The 19,173-nt window shown below is 34.7% G+C and overlaps 1 protein-coding gene across 7 annotated transcripts in view; it reads right to left on the minus strand.

The window, feature by feature from the left end:
* Positions 1-19,173, minus strand: part of POT1 (protection of telomeres 1) — a 106,812-nt gene that overhangs the window by 69,724 nt on the left and 17,915 nt on the right. For all 7 annotated transcript variants that reach the window (XM_063725602.1, XM_054559097.2, XM_054559098.2 and 4 more), the window contains 2 exon segments: positions 5,207-5,320; positions 4,135-4,182 (listed from right to left, as the gene is read on the minus strand). In XM_063725602.1, the coding sequence (XP_063581672.1) occupies positions 4,135-4,143 (9 nt within the window). In that variant the 5' untranslated portion in view covers positions 4,144-4,182; positions 5,207-5,320.

The following is a 19,173-nucleotide window of genomic DNA, read 5'->3' on the forward strand; positions in this document are numbered from 1 at the left end:
AAAACTTTTTTTTTTAAGGACACTCTCAAGGAATCTTTTAGTAATTAAATCATCCTAGCTATCTTTAAGTTAGTGTATCCCTAGCTTATTTGGTCAAGAAACCGTAGCTGGGGGACAATAAATCAAATTGTTAACAGAGAGCAAATTCTAAAAAATGCAATTAAAGAGATTTTGGTTCTATTTTTTAACTAATATCACTTTGAAACTTGTGGTACAATTTCTGTCTTCCCCTTACCCCCATGCTATTATAGAGATTTTCCATAGGCCTAAATTTTGACTCATAACTCAAGCCAGGTTTTGAGTCATAAATGGTATAAAAATATTTAAAATGCTAATAATGAAACCCTACCCCAAAGAATTAAAACTAACAATGCCTAAATTCTTGGGCTTACAGTATAGCAGATAAGAAATGAAAACTTATTGAGAAGCTGAAATCAGCAACTAACAAAAATTCTTGAGCTTGCAGAATATCAGATAAGAAAAGAAACAACTTGCTGAGATACTACTGAAACTCCTACTGATTGTGACAGCAGGAAAAAACTATCTGAAATCAGTTGAAACCAAGATGGCTGACTGGAATTTGAGAATGAGTTTGCTGACATCACATTATGAATTTCCATCACATTCATCATATTATCTCCACCTGAATTTGCACGTGCAACCCATGCATTAATGTGAAGAAATAACTATGCATGCCCAAGGACTTTCCAAACTTTCCCTTTCATCCAACTAATGACTTACTAATCCCAGTATCTACTCTCTACAACTTTTCTAATAAAACTACTGCCTTAAAGAAAGCACAGGGAGACATATTTGAGCTCAGCTCGTGTCTCCTTAGGTGTTGACTTTCAGCTTTTCTTTTCTCAAAAATTTGATTTCACAGTATTGGCTTATAACACATCAGGTAGCGAGCTCCTTTTGTTCTATAATAATAAGAGAACCAAAAGATTATTTTTTAAAATAACTATGAATAAGTTGGGAAAGAAAAGGGAAAGTGGTTTACAAAGATATCTTTGCATATATTTACAGTGATACTAAATAAAGCCTTAAAGGGCTTTAGATAAGTGGCCCCAACATCAAATGGAAATAAGGAAACCTATCACTCTGAGAGTTAAAATTTTAAAACTCAAATTAAAAAATTAGTTTTTCCAAGGAGGCTTCTCAGTTTAAACAAAAGAGTAGAATTTGCTAATCTAATCAAACTTCAATATAAAGAAAGCTAGCTCATCAATGATTAAAAAAAGAATGATGGAATAATGGAATGGAAAGAGAAATAATGGAAGAGAAGCATACTGAACAGTAGGGAGAAAACATGTGCTTAGCTTACACTCAATATTCTATCTTAACATCTCATGGAGAGATGAACGGGAAAGGCCAGCAAAACTCAATGACACTAACCATTATAATCAACCAAGTAACTGCCATTTGTTAATTCATTACCAATAAACAACTTCCTCTTTGGTTTTCCATGTAAATCAGCAAGTATTTATGTGTACAACAGCTAAGATATAATCCTCATTATAAATTCATAAATTGATATTTTTGCTTCTTAATCATTCTCTAACGAGTTGGGTTAATATTCTTACAAGTTTGGTTAACGTACCCTTGAGTAAGCTCACACTTCAACAAGGTAATTAAATTTACATGATTCCCAGTAAGCCCTATCTTAGTAGCCAATTTGCCTCCCTTGCTGACACAATAAAGTATTGTATTCCACAAACAAGGACTGTAGAGGGACATCCAAATCAGTGTGAACAAATGTGTTAGCGGGAGAAATAGTGTAGTTAGTTTAGGAGAATGGTAAGCAAAGGCTTTCTGAAGGTGGCAACAAAATCTAAATTTTGAAGGACAAGTAACAAGGAGAAATGATAGCACATACTAGCATTATGTAATCAGGGATCTGAAAATAGTTTCACACTGCTGGTGCAAAAGGCACATGGCTAATATCTAAAGCAATAGGCATATAATATTTATGACATCCTAACAACTCCTAGGTTAATAAAACTAGTACTTACGAAAATACTTGTTGAGGATTTTTATTGCTCACTAAATAATCTAGAACAGTACTATCCAAGAGAATCTTCTGTGATAATGAAAATATTCTATATCAATATTGTGGCTATTCAGGAATTTAAATATGACTAGTGCAAATCATGAACTGAATTTTTAATAGCCACACACAGCTAGTTGCTCAGTATTGCACAGCACAGGCACATGTCCATGCGAAAACCATGGGCTCATGATATACTAAACATAACTTGATAGCATTATCATTAAGTACATCACTTGATCCACATTTCACACAGACATGAACAATTTTTGTTTTTGACAGCTTAAGGGGCAGCCAATTATGGAATCAATCAGTCAAGAAAATGTGAGCACTGGGTTAAATGAGATGCAATTTACAGCATACACAGAAAGTCAACTAGTGGACAAAAATCAAGCACAGCAGACAATAAAAGCCTGAAGAGAGAAAGACACCTAGCAGCATAATTTGATTCATTCATTCCTTTATTTATTTCTGTCCTTCCTTCATTCATTCATTGATGGGCCATGTACTATACAGGGCACTAAAAATAAGTGTGAACAAAACACAAATAGACCCTACACCAATGGAAGAACAAACCATAAAAGCGGAGAGATGTCTTAGAGTTGTCTTAGAAGGTCTATTTGAAAAGATATTTAAAGAAAGAACTAATTAAATGAAGTACAGAAGTCGGGAATGAGTAAGCAACAGTGTTCCAAGCAGAGAAAACACATTCAGTATATTTGAAAATCCAGGAGGTTTGGATGGCTGGAGTGTACTGGTCAAAGGTAATGACAAGATTAGGTTGAATAAAAATACAGGGGATAGTTTATATTGGGCCGTCAGATCACGTAAGTGGGCTAGTAAAGCTTTTAAATCCTGAAGACAATACAAGATCAAATGATTACCCTGAGTCACTTGAAAAGCAAACTTTCTACCACTGAAAAACAAAACACTCTATTTTCTAAATTCTAAAAACACCCTGGTCCTCATAGACTACACTTTTAATACTATATTCTTGAAAAAATACACTTTTTCAGGAAAACAAGAAACTCAAAAACAGTAACTCCATTTTCTTTATATCAACTGCAAGATCCATGCTCAGTTTAAAAATGTAGAAATGTAAAAATGAGCATCTCTGATGAGTCAGGAAAACAAAGTCAAATAGATCTATGCCTGATTTAACTTACAATACCTAGGCTTTGTGAAAAAACATTTTTGCAAAGTTCAGAGGCTTTTTCATTTATTCCCGCCTTATTTACAGGTTCACAGATATATCAAATATTTTAAATTAAACAATCTATAACAATTTTTGGAAATACTGATACCAGAGCTAACTCACATTTTTTAAAAAGTATATCAGTTCTTTTATTGGTAACAGTCCCCCCAAAAATATTAATTATACTAATACTCAGAATTTAGTATCTGTGTCCTACAGTCATTGTCAACTAGAAACAGTTCCTGAATTCTGTCCATTTGAAACTAAAGGTTCAAAAACATAAGTAGAACATAAACATCATATTAAACTATAGCAATAAATTATTAATACCTTCTTTCCAGTTTTACTCAGCTACAAGTAGACTATCTGTAAAAATGGGAATGGGCATCTTCCCATTGCTATAAGGAAGCTATAGCTATATCTATGCTATAAAATAGTGGGAAAAAATGGTTAAAAAGAAATGTATCGTAAGTATAAGAAAACTACTTAAAATTATATAATTTGTTCAATTATATAATTCAGCGCATAATTGTCTGGTTAAATACAAGCTAATGTAAAAAGAAATGAATTTGCCTATGGTTTAAAACAAAAATTTAAGGATCTTCATATGGTAAAAACTTATTTTATTTTTCTTGTGTATGTATAGCTTACACAAAATATCGGCAGATATTCCAGACAACAGAATATTCAGATATTGATTATTAGGTAAAATATATAACTCTAATATAACATTATCAGCTATAAAAAAGATTATGTTTTTCCAGTGTATTGATACTATATCAATATCAGACTACAAAGTGGACTGAATATACATACACATGTATCTATGTGTGTGTGGCATATACAGGTATAGGTGTAATATTCTAAATTAAACTGAATATCCTCTTACCAAAGACATTGATTCTGTAGAAAAATCTCTTACAGATTTGACATAAACCTGAAGGAAAAAAAGAAAGAACTTATTTGTATACAGACCTCCAATGTGATTACATGCTTTTAGTTGTAGTAAAAGTACACACTTACTTGTAAAATATTCAAATTCACCAGGATGACATAAAGTTATGGCTTACAAATTAAGAGTGAAATGTGCAAAGTTGTCTAAGCTACAGAAACTTAAAAAAAAAGGCAAAGATATAAGGTCAAATGAAAATGTACTTTATTAAAATATTAGTGTTCTTACAGATTAAATCTGAAGCACAGCAATATTCAGTTCTCAGGATAGAATGTAAAAGAATGCAAACTTCTATCAGTCCAATAGAAATGGAAAATCAGAGCTGATATTCAAAACTTTTCCGCATAGAACCTTAGATGTTTTCAGAAAGAAAAAAAAAATAAGGAAGTGCTTCAGTGATCACTCTAACTGCAAATTTTACCCATCTCCAGCCTAATTCATTAATTTTAATATCAAGCAGAGCCACCATCAGTGCTTATAGCATCTTTGTGCATACTAGAAAAAAACAGGCAGATGTTGGCCTGCAGGCTCTTGGCTTAGCCCAATTCTACCTAACAGCCTTGACTAAAAAGGCAGTTTTCAACTGTGTGTGTGAAAGGTAGGGTGTTAAAAGAGGAGAGGAAGGCCATCTTCACAACGAATAAAATAGGAGAAGGAAAAAATCAGTTTTACCTAAAGAGGGGTAGTTGATTAATTTAAAGTGAAATCAAGTAGAACAAAGTGCCTGACAGTATAATTACAAAGAATATCCAATCTAGAATGTCTGTGCAGTTTTGCAAGTTTCATTAATAAGTATTTATTAAATATAAAGGAATTCCCTTTTCTATCTCATCATTTGAAAAATAAAACCAAGAAAAAAAACTTCTATTTTTTAAACTTAAAATATTCAATTAAAAGAATTTAGTCAGACCAAGTAGTTTATCCGCAGATTTACAGAAATACTTTCAATCCCATCCCTTTAGCTCATTAAATCTGCAATATAATTAGAGAATAAAAGCTGCATACTTACATAAACAGTTGCTTTGAGGTCTTCAAATGCTTTCAAAAATATGCAAGGTTTACCATCTCTGCTTGTAGACGAAGAAGCTAAAAAAACAATAAATCTAGCCACTGCAATGGTGTCCTACATAGGAAAAAAAAAGTTTTTGAATCAATCACCAAAATATGTATAATTTGGAATGTCATATAAATCCTTATTTATAATATTATGTTTAGAATAAAAATTACCTCTATAAAGTAGAAAACTGGTTAACCTAAACTTGTTTAATACTTACTGAATACATTATTTAGACTACCACTTCCTCTAAAACATCTTCAACATCTACAGCTACAATATAGCCACAGATGACTATAACGTCCTACTTCATGGACCAGGAAAATGCTAAATCACTAAGAAAGTTTTATGTAGTGAAACTCAGATGTTCCAATAGTAATAAGGATGGAATTTAAATGAAATTAAATCTCAAAGTTGAGAAACTACATTGAGAAAGGCATGACAGTGCAAAAACTCCACATATTACGAAACTAATACGTGTGCATACAAATACAGGGCATGGACATAATAAGAAATTTCCATTTATATACTAATAAGAACAAAGATATTTTCTTTCTACTTAGGTTTGTAACAGTAGTAACAAGTCAGTCTCCATTTATCCCTTCCTCTCTCATTCTTTAAATTTCCTTTTCTTATTTTCCAAATACTAAAACAGAAATACTAAAAGAGTTTTGCCTTGCTGCTTATATATTTTTCATTGTCTTACTCCCTTAATTTTAACAACAAAACCTTAAGATACACCAAAATGTTTGGGCTTTTGGTCATCTTCCTTCAATAATTTAAAACTCTATCAAGTGGAAGTCTTCTGCATCACCACAGTTTGCTTTGCACATACAAGGGCCTGGTGTCAATTCCCACAATCCTCTATTCAGATTTAATAACTGGACTGAGAGCATATTGAAGATAGTGGTCATTTCTAATTCTGCTCTGTATTTACAGGACTTGGCACAAAACAGGCCCTCCCAAAACAAACTGTCTATGAATCAAACGAAAGACCTTATGTTGCCTTTTCTAAAAATCTCTTGCCCTAACCAGGTATTGTAGCTCTGCAAATTCCTGCGTTTTTTTCTTCACATGAGATTGCAAACATAATTGAGTGTATGCTGATAATGCCAAATTACCACAACTCTTCATAGTTAAATGGGAGAAAATTTTTCTTCTTACTGAAGATTTTATATCTCTCTAAAACCTTTTATGCAGTTTAAAAAAATAAAATGAACATGTTTCTGGAATAAAAATAAAAACTGAGTTACTTTTTTTCAGTTTTACAAACTGAAATATACACTCTGCTTTCAAGTGACCTCAAACCAATACATTCTGATTAAATGAAAACTTAAGATTTTAGTCAAAGATTTAAAGTTGTTTATCAAACTAACACAGGAAGATAAACAGAAGTAGGGAAGCCAACAGTTTATCTGTTCTAAATTATCCAAGTAGAAAAAAAAATTTACCTCTTGTTATTCTCTGTTACACTTAAAAATGTTTTCAAAAGTAAATATTATACACCAAATGCAAATGTTGGAGTACAGATTACCACTTTTTTTCTATTTTCCTGTAGAATCTAAACTTTTTAAAAAGACTGAGTATGTATGTATTTCTTTTATCATGAAGAAAAATTTTGAAAAGATAAATGACTAAAAACTGGACATCAGCATTCATAAGAAAAATTTTTCTGAATTTAACAGTAGCTATATACAATTCAGTAAAAAGTTACAACCCTTACTCTGGCATATATTCAACAGCATGGAAATAACAATCACAGGTTTTTTTTTAAATTAAAATGTGTTTATTATATTCATAAACATGGATTTATATTTGAATATACATATAAAAACTGCATTGAAGGCCCTTCAGTGATCTCATCCCAAGCAACTCTGCCTGTTTTATTTCCACATACTTCCCATTCAATATTAGACAAATTGGATTCTCTTATAAGTATAGTGCTTTTCCACTTATATTCTTTATTTATTTTGAGCCACTGCTACAAATAAATAACATGTTTCCCATCTGTACATATCTGACCTAATCTATATTTCAAAGTCTAGCCTTCTTCTTCCTAGTAGAATCTATCACAGATTCTCTCTCAGAAACAAGTAATTCTACCTTCCTCTAAACTCTCCTATACAGCGTTTTAGCATTTTTCACTTTGTATGTTATTTACAAACTTTTCTTAATGCCTTTAAAGCCCTTAAAGTCCTGTAAGTTCCTTGGACTAAAAGTAATGGAGATCATTCCAAGATGGCCGAATAGGAACAGCTCCACTCTACAGCGCCCAGCATGAGCCATACAGAAGATGGGTGATTTCTGCATTTCCAACTGAGGTACTGGGGTCATCTCATTAGGACTTGTTGGACAGTGGGTGCAGCCCACAGAGTGTGAGCTGAAGCAGGGCGGGGCATCGCCTCACTGGGGAAGCGCAAGGGGTCAGGGAATTCCCTTTCCTACCCAAGGGAAGCCATGACAGTCAGTACCTGGAAAATTGGGACACTCCTGCCATAACATGGTGCTTTTCCAATGGTCTTAGCAAACTGCACACCAGGAGATTATATCCCATGCCTGGCTCTTCAGGTCCCACGCCCACAGAGTCTTGCTCATTGCTGGCACAGCAGTCCAAAATCGAACTGTGAGGCTGCAGCTAGGCTGGGGGAGGGGCTTCCACCATTGCTGAGGCTTGACTAGGTAAACAAAGCAGCTGGGAAGCTTTAACTGGGTGGAGCCCACTGCAGTTCAACGAGGCCTGCCTGCCTCTGTAGATTCCACCTCTGGGGGCAGGGCATAGCTGAACAAAAGGCAGCAGAAACTTCTGCAGACTTAAACATCCCTGTCTGACAGCTTTAAAGAGAGCAGTGGTTCTCCCAGCACAGAGTTTGAGATCTGAGAATGGACAGATTGCCTCCTCAAGTGGGTCCCTGACCCCTAAGTAGACTAACTGGGAGACACCTCCCAGTAGGGGCCGACTGACACCTCACACAGCTGGGTGCCCCTCTGAGACGAAGCTTCCAGAGGAAGGATCAGGCAGCAACATTTGCTGTTCTGCAATATTTGCTGTTCTGCAGCCTCTGCTGGTGATACCCAGGCAAACAGGGTCTGGAGTTGACCTGCAGTAAACTCCAACAGACCTGCAGCTGAGGGTCCTGACGGTAAGAAGGAAAACTAATAAACAGAAAGGAATAGCATCAACATCAACAAAAAGGACATCCACACCAAAAACCCATCTGTAGGTCACCATCATCAAAGACCAAAGGTAGATAAAACCACAAAGGGGAGGAACCAAAGCAGAAAAGCTGAAAATTCTAAAAATCAGAGCACTTCTCCTCCTCCAAAGGATCACAGCTCCTCGCCAGCAACAGAACAAAGCTGGACAGAGAACAACTTTGATGAGTTGGCAGAAGTAGGCTTCAGAAGATCAGTAATAACAAACTTCTCCAAGTTAAAGGAGGATGTTTGAATCCATCGCACAAAAGCTAAAAACCTTGAAAACAGATTAGACGAATGGCTAACTAGAATAAACAGCGTAGAGAAGACCTTAAATGACCTGATAAAGTTGAAAACCACGGCACAAGAACTACGTGATGCATGCACAAGATTCAGTAGTCGACTGGATCAAGTGGAAGAAAGGGATCAGTGACTGAAGATCAAATGAATGAAATGAAGTGAGAAGAGAAGTTTACAGAAAAAAGAGTAAAAAGAAATGAACAAAGCCTCCAAGAAATATGGGACTATGAGAAAAGACCAAATCTACATTTGATTGGTGTACCTAAAAGTGATGGGGAGAATAGAACCAAATTGGAACACACTCTCCAGGATATTATCCAGGAGAACTTCCCCAATCTAGCAAGGCAGGCCAACATTCAAATTCAGGAAATACAGAGAATGCCACAAAGATACTCCTCGAGAAGAGCAACCTCAAGACACATAATTGTCAGATTCACCAAAGTTGAAATGAAGGAAAAAATGTTAAGGGCAGCCAGAGAAAAAGGTCGGGTTACCCACAAAGGGAAGCCCATCAGACTAACAATGGATCTCTCAGGAGAAACTCTACAAGCCAGAAGAAAGTGGGGGCCAATATTCAATGTTCTTAAAAAAAGAATTTTCAACCCAGAATTTCATATCCAGCCAAACTAAGCTTCTTAAGTAAAGGAGAAATAAAATCCTTTACAGACAAGCAAATGCTGAAAGATTTTGTCAATAACAGGCCTGCCTTACAAGAGCTCCTGAAGGAAGCACTAAACATGGACAGGAACAATTGGTACCAGCCAATGCAAAAACATGCCAAACTGTAAAGACCATTGAGGCTAGGAAGAAACTGCATCAACTAATGAGCAAAATAACCAGCTAACATCGTAATGGCAGGATCAAATTCACATATAACAATATTAACCTTAAATGTAAATGGGCTAAATGCTCCAATTCAAAGACACAGACTGGCAAATTGGATAAAGAGTCAAGACCCCTCAGTGTGTTGTGTTCAGGAGACCCATCTCACATGCAGAGACACACATAGGCTCAAATTAAAGGGATGGAGGAAGATCTACCAAGCAAATGGAAAACAAAAAAAAGCAGGAGTTGCAATCCTAGTCTCTGATAAAACAGACTTTAAACCAACAAAGATCAGAAGAGACAAAGAAGACATTAAGTAATGGTAAAGGGATCAATTCCACAAGAAGAGCTAACTATCCTAAATATATATGCACCAAACACAGGAAAGCCGAGATTCAGAAAGCAAGTCCTTAGAGACCTACAAAGAGACTAAGACTCCCACACAATAATAATGGGAGACTTTAACACCCCACTGTCAACATTAGACAGATCGAAGAGATAGAAAGTTAACAAGGATATCCAGGACTTGAACTCAGCTCTGCACCAAGTGGACCTAATAGACATCTACAGAACTCTCCACTCCAAATCAACAGAATATACATTCTTCTCAGCACCACATCGCACTTATTCCAAAACTGACCACATAGTTGGAAGTAAGGCACTCCTCAGCAAATATAAAAGAACAGAAATTATAACAAACTGCCTTTCAGACCACAGTGCAATAAAATTAGAACTCAGGATTAAACTTGCTCAAAACTGCACAACTACATGGAAACTGAACAACCTGCTCCTGAATGGACTACTGGGTACATAACGAAATGAAGGCAGAAATAAAGATGTTCTTTGAAACCAATGAGAACAAAGACACAACATACCAACATCTCTGGGACACATTTAAAGCAGTGTGTAGAGGGAAATTTATAGCACTAAATGCCCACAAGAGAAAGCAAGAAAGATCTAAAATGGACACCCTAACATCACAATTAAAAGAACTGGAGAAGCAAGAGCAAACAAATTCAAAAGCTAGCAGAAGGCAAGAAATAACTAAGATCAGAGCAGAACTGAAGGAGATAGAGACACAAAAAACCCTTCAAAAAATCAATGAATCCAGGAGCTAGTTTTTTGAAAAGATCAACAAAATTGATAGACTGCTAGCAAGACTAATGAAGAAAAGAATCAAACAAATGCAATAAAAAATGATAACGGGGATATCACCACTGATTCCACAGAAATACAAACTGCCATCAGAGAATACTATAAACACTTCTATGCAAATAAACTAGAAAATCTAGAAGAAATGGACAAATTACTAGACCCTCCCAAGACTAAACCAGGAAGAAGTTGAATCCCTGAATAGACCAATAACAGGTACTGAAATTGAGGCAATAATTAATAGCCTACCAACCAAAAAAAGTCCAGGACCAGATGGATCCACAGCTGAATTCTACCAGAGGTACAAAGAGGACCTGGTACCATTCCTTCTGAAACTATTCCAATCAATAGAAAAAGAGGGAATCCTCCCTAACTTATTTTATGAGGCCAGCTTATCCTTAAAACAAAGCCTGGCAGAGACACAACAAAAAAAGAGAATTTTAGACCAATATCCCTGATGAACATCAATGCGAAAATCCTCAATAAAATACTGGCAAACCGAATCCAGCAGCACATCAAAAAGCTTACCCAGCAGAATCAAGTTGGCTTCATCCCTGGGATGCAAGGCTGGTTCAACATACACAAATCAATAAACATAATCCATCATATAAACAGAAACAAAGACAAAACCCACCTGATTATCTCAATAGACACAGAAAAAGCCTTCGACAAAATTCAACAGCGCTTCATGCTAAAAACTCTCAATAAACTAGGTATTGATGGGATGTATCTCAAAATAATAAGAGCTATTTATGACAAACCCACAGTCAATATCACACTGAATGGGCAAAAACTAGAAGCATTCCCTTTGAAAACTGGCACAAGACAGGGATGCCGTCTCTCACCACTCCCATTCAATATAGTGTTAGAAGTTCTGGCCAGGGCAATCAGGCAGGAGAAAGAAATAAAGGGTATTCAAGTAGGAAAAGAGGAAGTCAAATTGTCCCTGTTTGCAGATGACATGATTGTATGTTTAGAAAACCCCATTGTCTCAGCCCAAAATCTCCTTAAGCTGATAAGCAACTTCAGCAAAGTCTCAGGATACAAAATCAATGTGCAAAAATCACAAGCATTCCTATATAACAGTAACAGACAAACAGCCAAATCATGAGTGAACTCCCATTCACAATTGCTTCAAAGAGAATAAAATACTTACGAATCCAACTTACAAGGGATGTGAAGGACCTCTTCAAGAAGAACTACAAACCACTGCTCAACGAAATAAAAGAGGACACAAACAAATGGAAGAACATTCCACGCTCATGGATAGGAAGAATCAGTATCATGAAAATGGCCATACTGCCCAAGGTAATTTATAGATTCAATGCCATCCCCATCAAGCTACCAATGACTTTCTTCACAGAATTGGAAAAAACTACTTTAAACTTCATATGGAACCAAAAAAGAGCTCTCATTGCCAAGACAATCCTAAGCAAAAAGAACAAAGCTGGATGCATCACACCACCTGACTTCAAACTATACTACAAGGCTACAGTAACCAAAACAGCATGGTACTGGTACCAAAACAGAGATATAGACCAATGGAACAGAACAGAGCCCTCAGAAATAATATCACACATCTACAACCATCTGATCTTTGACAAACCTGACAATAACAAGAAATGGAGAAAGGATTCCCTATTTAATAAATGGTGCTGGGAAAACCGGCTAGCCATATGTAGAAAGCAGAAACTGGATCCCTTCCTTACACCTTATACAAAAATTAATTCAAGATGGATTAAAAACTTAAATGTTAGACCCAAAACCATAAAAAAAAAAACCCTAGAAGAAAACCTAGGCAATACGATTCAGGACATAGGCATGGGCAAGAACTTCATGACTAAAACACCAAAAGCAATGGCAACAAAAGCCAAAATTGACAAATGGGATCTAATTAAACTAAAGAGCTTCTGCATAGCAAAAGAAACTACCATCGGAGTGAACAGGCAACCTACAGAACGGGAGAAAATTTTTGCAATGTACCCATCTGTCAAAGGGCTAATATCCAGAATCTACATGGAACTTAAACAAATTTACAAGAAAAAAATCAAACAACCCCATCAAAAAGTGGGCGAAGGATATGAACTAACATTTGTCAAAAGAAGACATTTATGCAGCCAACAGACACATGAAGAAATGCTCATCATCACCGGCCATCAGAGAAATGCAAATCAAAACTACAATGAGATACCATCTCACACCAGTTAGAATGGCGATCATTAAAAAGTCAGGAAACAACAGGTGCTGGAGAGGATGTGGAGAAATAGGAACACTTTTACACGTTGGTGGGACTGTAAACTAGTTCAACCATGTGGAAGACACTGTCGCGATTCCTCAAAGATCTAGAACTAGGAAACACCATTTGACCCAGCCATCCCATTACTGGGTATATAGCCAAAGGATTATAAATCATGCTACTATAAAGACACATGCACACATATGTTTAGTGTGGCACTATTCACCACAGCAAAGACTTGGAAGCACCCAAATGTCCAACAATGATAGACTGGATTAAGAAAATGTGGCACATATACACCATGGAATACTATGCAACCATAAAAAATGATAAGTTCGTGTCCTTTGTAGGGACATGGATGAAGCTGGAAACCATCATTCTGAGGAAACTATTGCAAGGACAGAAAACCAAACACCGCATGTTCTCACCCATAGGTGGGAACTGAACAATGAGAACACTTGGACACAGGGTGGGGAACATCACACACCGGGGCCTGTCATAGGGTGGGGGGAAGGGGGAGGGATAGCATTAGGAGAAATACCTAATGTAAATTACAAGTTAACGGGTGCAGCACACCAACGTGGCACATGTATACATATGTAACAAAACTGCACATTGTGCACATGTACCCTAGAACTTAAAAGTATAATAAAAAATAAAAAATAAAATAAAAAATGTCTTATTCATGTGTATATTTCATACAAATGGCTGCCAGAGGCTTCTGTTCATAGTGTTCAACAAATATCTGGTGAATTAATGAATTAACACTGGCAAAAACTGAAGTACAGAACTAAACAAAGAGGGAAAAAATAAATGGCTCTTAGGATCCAGTTTCCATGAATTTATGAATCATAATGGCTTTTAAAACATTCAAGTACACAGAGGATAGGAAAAATATATAACAGGTAATAGTAGTTTGTATAAACACTCATTAGATTGAATTGAAAATGAGATTTATATGGGGTGTTCTAAGCTTCTAAGAAGAGCATACTGAAGCCATTCAAACAAGAATTGGAATTACCTAGATCTGTGCCAAGAGTATATTCTGACATACCACAGTAGATGTTTAACTCAATTGGGTGAAAAAGGTTAGGAGACCAGCCTGGAGAAAAAATACTATGCTACAAAAAGTGAGAAGGTTTTATCAATGCATATACAAGTTATAAAACTAAAAACACATTTGGAATCACTGAAATCTTTAAACTAATTTAAGATACTTAAATATTAGCAAATGGGTCATTTCCTTTTTGTGTCTGTACTACCTGTCATCCCTGTCACATTGCCTTACAAAGAGTGAGCTCCCTTGTCATTAAACAATTCCCTGTTTAGTATAGCCAAATAGAATATTTACTGCAAACCAGTCTCAGAGAAGAAAAATGAAGTCAGTAAAAGTCTTCTTAACAATAAGAAGTGTTCTTCAAAAAATCAACAATTAACTTAACTGCTTCACCCCCTGCAAAATTAAGGCCACATACTGTATGATTCTACCTAAAAGATCGGAGGTTGCCAGAAGTTAGGGAAAGGGAGGGATGAATAGGCAGAGCCAGAGGATTTATAGGGGAGTGGAAAATACTCTATAAGGTACTACAATGATAGATATATATCAAAATACATTTTTCAAAACTCATAGAATGTACAACACCCAGAGTAAACTCTAATGTAAACCATGGACTCTGAGTGATAATGATGTCATTGCAGGTTCACCAACTGTAATACCACTCTGGTGAGGGAACATTGATAGCAGAAGAGGCTATGCATAACTGCAGGTAGAGAATGTGAGGGAAATCTCTCTATCTTTCTCTCAATTTTGCTGTGAACCTAAAACTTTTTTTAAAAAGTATTTTTTAAAAAACCAAAGCTTTAAACATGTATTTTAAAAAGTATATCAGATTATTTATTTGCGTATTAACAAATATGGTTTTTATATGTTAGTACCTCCTAATAAAGGAAACAGTCAGTGGTGAAATAAGCAAATCAACAGGCAAATAATAGCATAAACTACAAGACTCGTGTATTAGTTTGCTAATTTTTAACAAATAATACCTCAGAAATTCTCAAGTCGTTACACTTAGTGGGCAAGAAAAGGGCATTGAAAATATAAAATAACTGATAATCCAAAATGAAAAACACTTATTTGACTTTAACAAGCATTAAATAATTTTTCTATATTGACCTTACAAATCTTGTTAGGTTACCATATTTTAAAACATTTTTCAAGAGTAAGGGTACAGGCAGAAATCAGGGACCTGATGGCACTGACAGTGTGGTGATTGACAGAAAATGTTTCTCTATAAAAATGTATTTCATGAGCACTGGCATGTACTGGGTTGAGTAATACCAAGGTCATAATTGAAAGTAATGTATGTGAATAATATTAGCATTAAAAACCAAAATTCTTAAATTGCCTACAAATCACTGTATGATTTGACCCCTACCCACCTCACCAGCCACATCAGCCACATATTGTGTGACTCACTCTGGTATTCTGTCTTCTCAAAATTCATTAAATATTCCAGGATGCTTGTTCAAGGCCTCTGTATATGCTATTCTGTCTTCGCAATCTATAACCCAAGTACGCCTGTGATCATTTTTCCATTACTCTTCTCATTCTACTATTCAATATTCATAGTTACATATCATATCTGGATAAAATAATTATGTAATAATTGTTTAATTCTTCTCCATGGGACACTATGCTCTATGAGGGTGAGGTCCATGACTGTCTTATTCACTGCTATATCTCCAACATCTATCATAGAATACAAAAACATTTAACAAATGTTTGGACAACTAAATAAATAATCAAAGATATTAAGATTCATACATATATAGATAGTATACCTTCAGGAATCTTAAAATAAAATAAACTGTACAACTACTACAAAACTTACTTCATAGACTGTTAGCATTTTAGAACTTAAAAGGACCTTAGAGACCATGTAATCAAACATCTTCATTTTTCAGATGAGAAAATAAGGGCCAGAGAGAATAAATAAATGGTCTAAGGTCACATACAGTTAATTAGCTACGAACCAAGACAAGAATCCAAATCTCCTGACTTTCAAGACAGGTACCACTCTAATTCCTCTTTCAGAAATAACTCTAACAGGGATACAGGGAGAAAAAAGGTATTAATAAGTGTCTTTATTTTTGATAGTTTTGTGGTAATTTTTTTTAACTTTCAGAATACTTTGGAAAAGTCTTTCCTCATATTTTATGTCCACATATTAAATGTTAAAACTGACTTTAAAATATGAAAACTAAAACAAAAAATGTCTCATACAGAGGAAGGCTTAACTACAACATGTGTATTTCTGCAAAATATATCACATTATTCTACCAAAGCAAGCATTAAAATCTTGTTAAAATTCATTTTAGTGTTTTAGGATTATTGTATTCAAATACAATGCTACCCTTAAGGGAACAAGCAAATGGCAAAGGAGGGTTTAAGAATCAAATTGGAGAAAACTCATTCCTTTAAGCAAAAAGTTTGACCTTTGGGTTGGAACAATCTTCAACCTTGATACTTTAATAAATGGGTATATTAGACCCTCAAATAATCAGCATTTCTGGGTTTTAAACCCAGAAATAATTTAAAGTAAATGTGACCTCAGGCTTTACATCATTATATTTTAAAAGCAAGAAACCTTGACTTACCATTATTAACAACCTCTGTTATCTGACAGGTACTAATTAACTAGTGTAGTTCTATTCTATTTTAATGAATACCTATTTAAAATGTATTTCAATAGCAGAAAACACTTCACATGTCAGGTAAAACACTAATACCTAATGTAATGTACATATTTTGTAGATGTACTGTACATATTTTGTTAATTCATATCATAACCCTTTTATACTGTTTCTCAAATAAACATTTAATATAAAAATCTTAAAGGATAAAGGTAAAATATATTTAAAATATAAACAAATTGATCTCTGATATTCGATAGCATGTATTTATTTTTAAAACATATCTCTAAAATATCCAAGATATATTAGGTAAAAATAAAGCAACTTGCAAAACACAGATAGTTACTTGGTGAAAAATATGCACATACAGGCTTATCCATGCCCAGACACACACAAAAGCATGTGCACATATATATACACATATAAAAAACCTGGAAGGGTACTAAAAAAAGCATAGCAGTGTTTTTTACCTGAAGAATGGGACTGGGAAATGGCAGGGGATTCAGTGAGAATGAGGGAACTTTTGCTTTTCAGTTTATAGCCTGCCATACTGTCTGAATGTTTTTAAATCATGACTACACAAAAACAACAAAATCTTCTCAGACAAATATTTGCAAGATTGTCAAGTCCATAATACCACCATGAGGTAAGAAAAAAAACGTGTGGAGATAGAGTGGTTTCTCTACTTATTCTAAGTCCTTTAACAAATGTTAGCCTTAGAGGGTTATCTTCATAACAAAAGTGCTAATCACCATCATCACAGAGGGTTAACAGTTAATACTTAAATGAAAAACATATACGAAGACACTTTGCAATCTGTAAGATTTCATGCAAATATATTATTAGTAAAATTTTAATTCTGAAAAAAACTGGTTAAATGTTAAAAATTGGCTATAATAAACGTTTGAAAAAGAAACAGTGGTTTTTACTATCTAATGGCTCTTTAAATATAGACCTTATTTGCTACTGAACTATGTAAAATAAACAAAGGATAGGAAAAGAAACAGAAAAATAAGTTCTTTAATCTCCTTACCTCACAAGAAATTAGAATTTGCATCTCTTTACACCATACCTCAAAACATCTAAAATGTTAACTAGAAAAACCCTTTAAGTTATGAATTCCCAACAAACATAAACACACATAGGTGTGTAACACAGACAGGTACACAATCAGACACACCCTAAGAGTAATGAGAAAAAGCATAACACATTTATACACTCAGATAAATTTTTAAATGTATTCATACAAATATAATGTACATACACCTCTCTCAGAGCAACTCTACCTACATTTACCCCAACACTATTTTCTGTATTATGTTAAAACAAATGTTTCAAAAATTCTTTAGTGAATGAGATTTTGTATTCATATTAGCACCTGACATTTAACATTCATAAATGCAAACTTTTTATAAGATACCAACACTGAATTCTTAATAATTCAGAAATGTCATCTCAAATATTAATTATTTTAACTAAGCTGAAATAAAGTCTTGCCTTCAAGAGGAAGAATAATACAAATAACAGTAATGATAGCAGACCTTTACTGGGGCCACCAACTAACAAAAGCACCTTATCAAAATAGATATTTACAAAGGGATTTGTTTGGAGCAATTAATTCCTATCTGACATCGCCTCAAGCAGGCATGATTGTATGTATATGCACTCATGCTTTTTTCTATTTTATTTCCTAGTGTCCTTCCCTGATGACCGTCAAGAGACTTCTTTGTAGTATATTTGTCTCTAGAATTTTTGTGCCACATCAACTAGATTAGAACTATATTTCAATCAATATTTTAAAACTTTTATCAGCAATCAATCTCAGAGAAATGGTCCGATGATTTGTACTATGAGCTTTAGGACATGAACTGTATGGCAAATGCGTTATTTCCCTAAATTCTAAAGCAAGATTTTAAGATATACCACTGATTAGTAACAGCACTGCACATGGAAAACTAACACGACACTGATTTTCCTTTTCTTTGTTCAAAGTAGAAGTGAGAAAAAAATTAACTGATTTAAAAAAATTAACTGATTTAACAGTTCTTCACAGCAACTTGAGCAAAAAAGATAAAATCTGAGTTTGACAATGTATCACAAAATTCTTGTAACAAGAAAATAAAAGCAGATGTTCTAACAGTTTGCTTGAAATGGATCTTTATTCCAGACCCCATAGGTTTTACAAAAATGGTACCATTTCTCAAGGGCACTGAATTATTTAAACCACCACAATTTCTGCAACTACTGTATGTCATAGCTATTCAGAATTCTCAGCTAATCCAAAACCCTTACTTTATATTTGATTAAATTTGAAGCTGGCAACATTCAATGTTACTCAAGGGTCAATAATTAACTGAAGAAAAGCAGGGATTAGAAGCTAAACTACTGGGCTCAGGGTTCAGATGTCCTCCCTCCTCACTGAGGCTGTATCTAATTACAATAATAGTAATGACAATAATAATAGTTGCTATGTACTGAGTTCCCACTATGTGCTAGTAGTGGCTATATTCTGTCTTGAGTC

This window comes from Pongo abelii, chromosome 6 (genome assembly GCF_028885655.2).
Source record: "Pongo abelii isolate AG06213 chromosome 6, NHGRI_mPonAbe1-v2.0_pri, whole genome shotgun sequence".
In the NCBI taxonomy this organism is placed as follows: Eukaryota; Metazoa; Chordata; class Mammalia; order Primates; family Hominidae; genus Pongo; species Pongo abelii.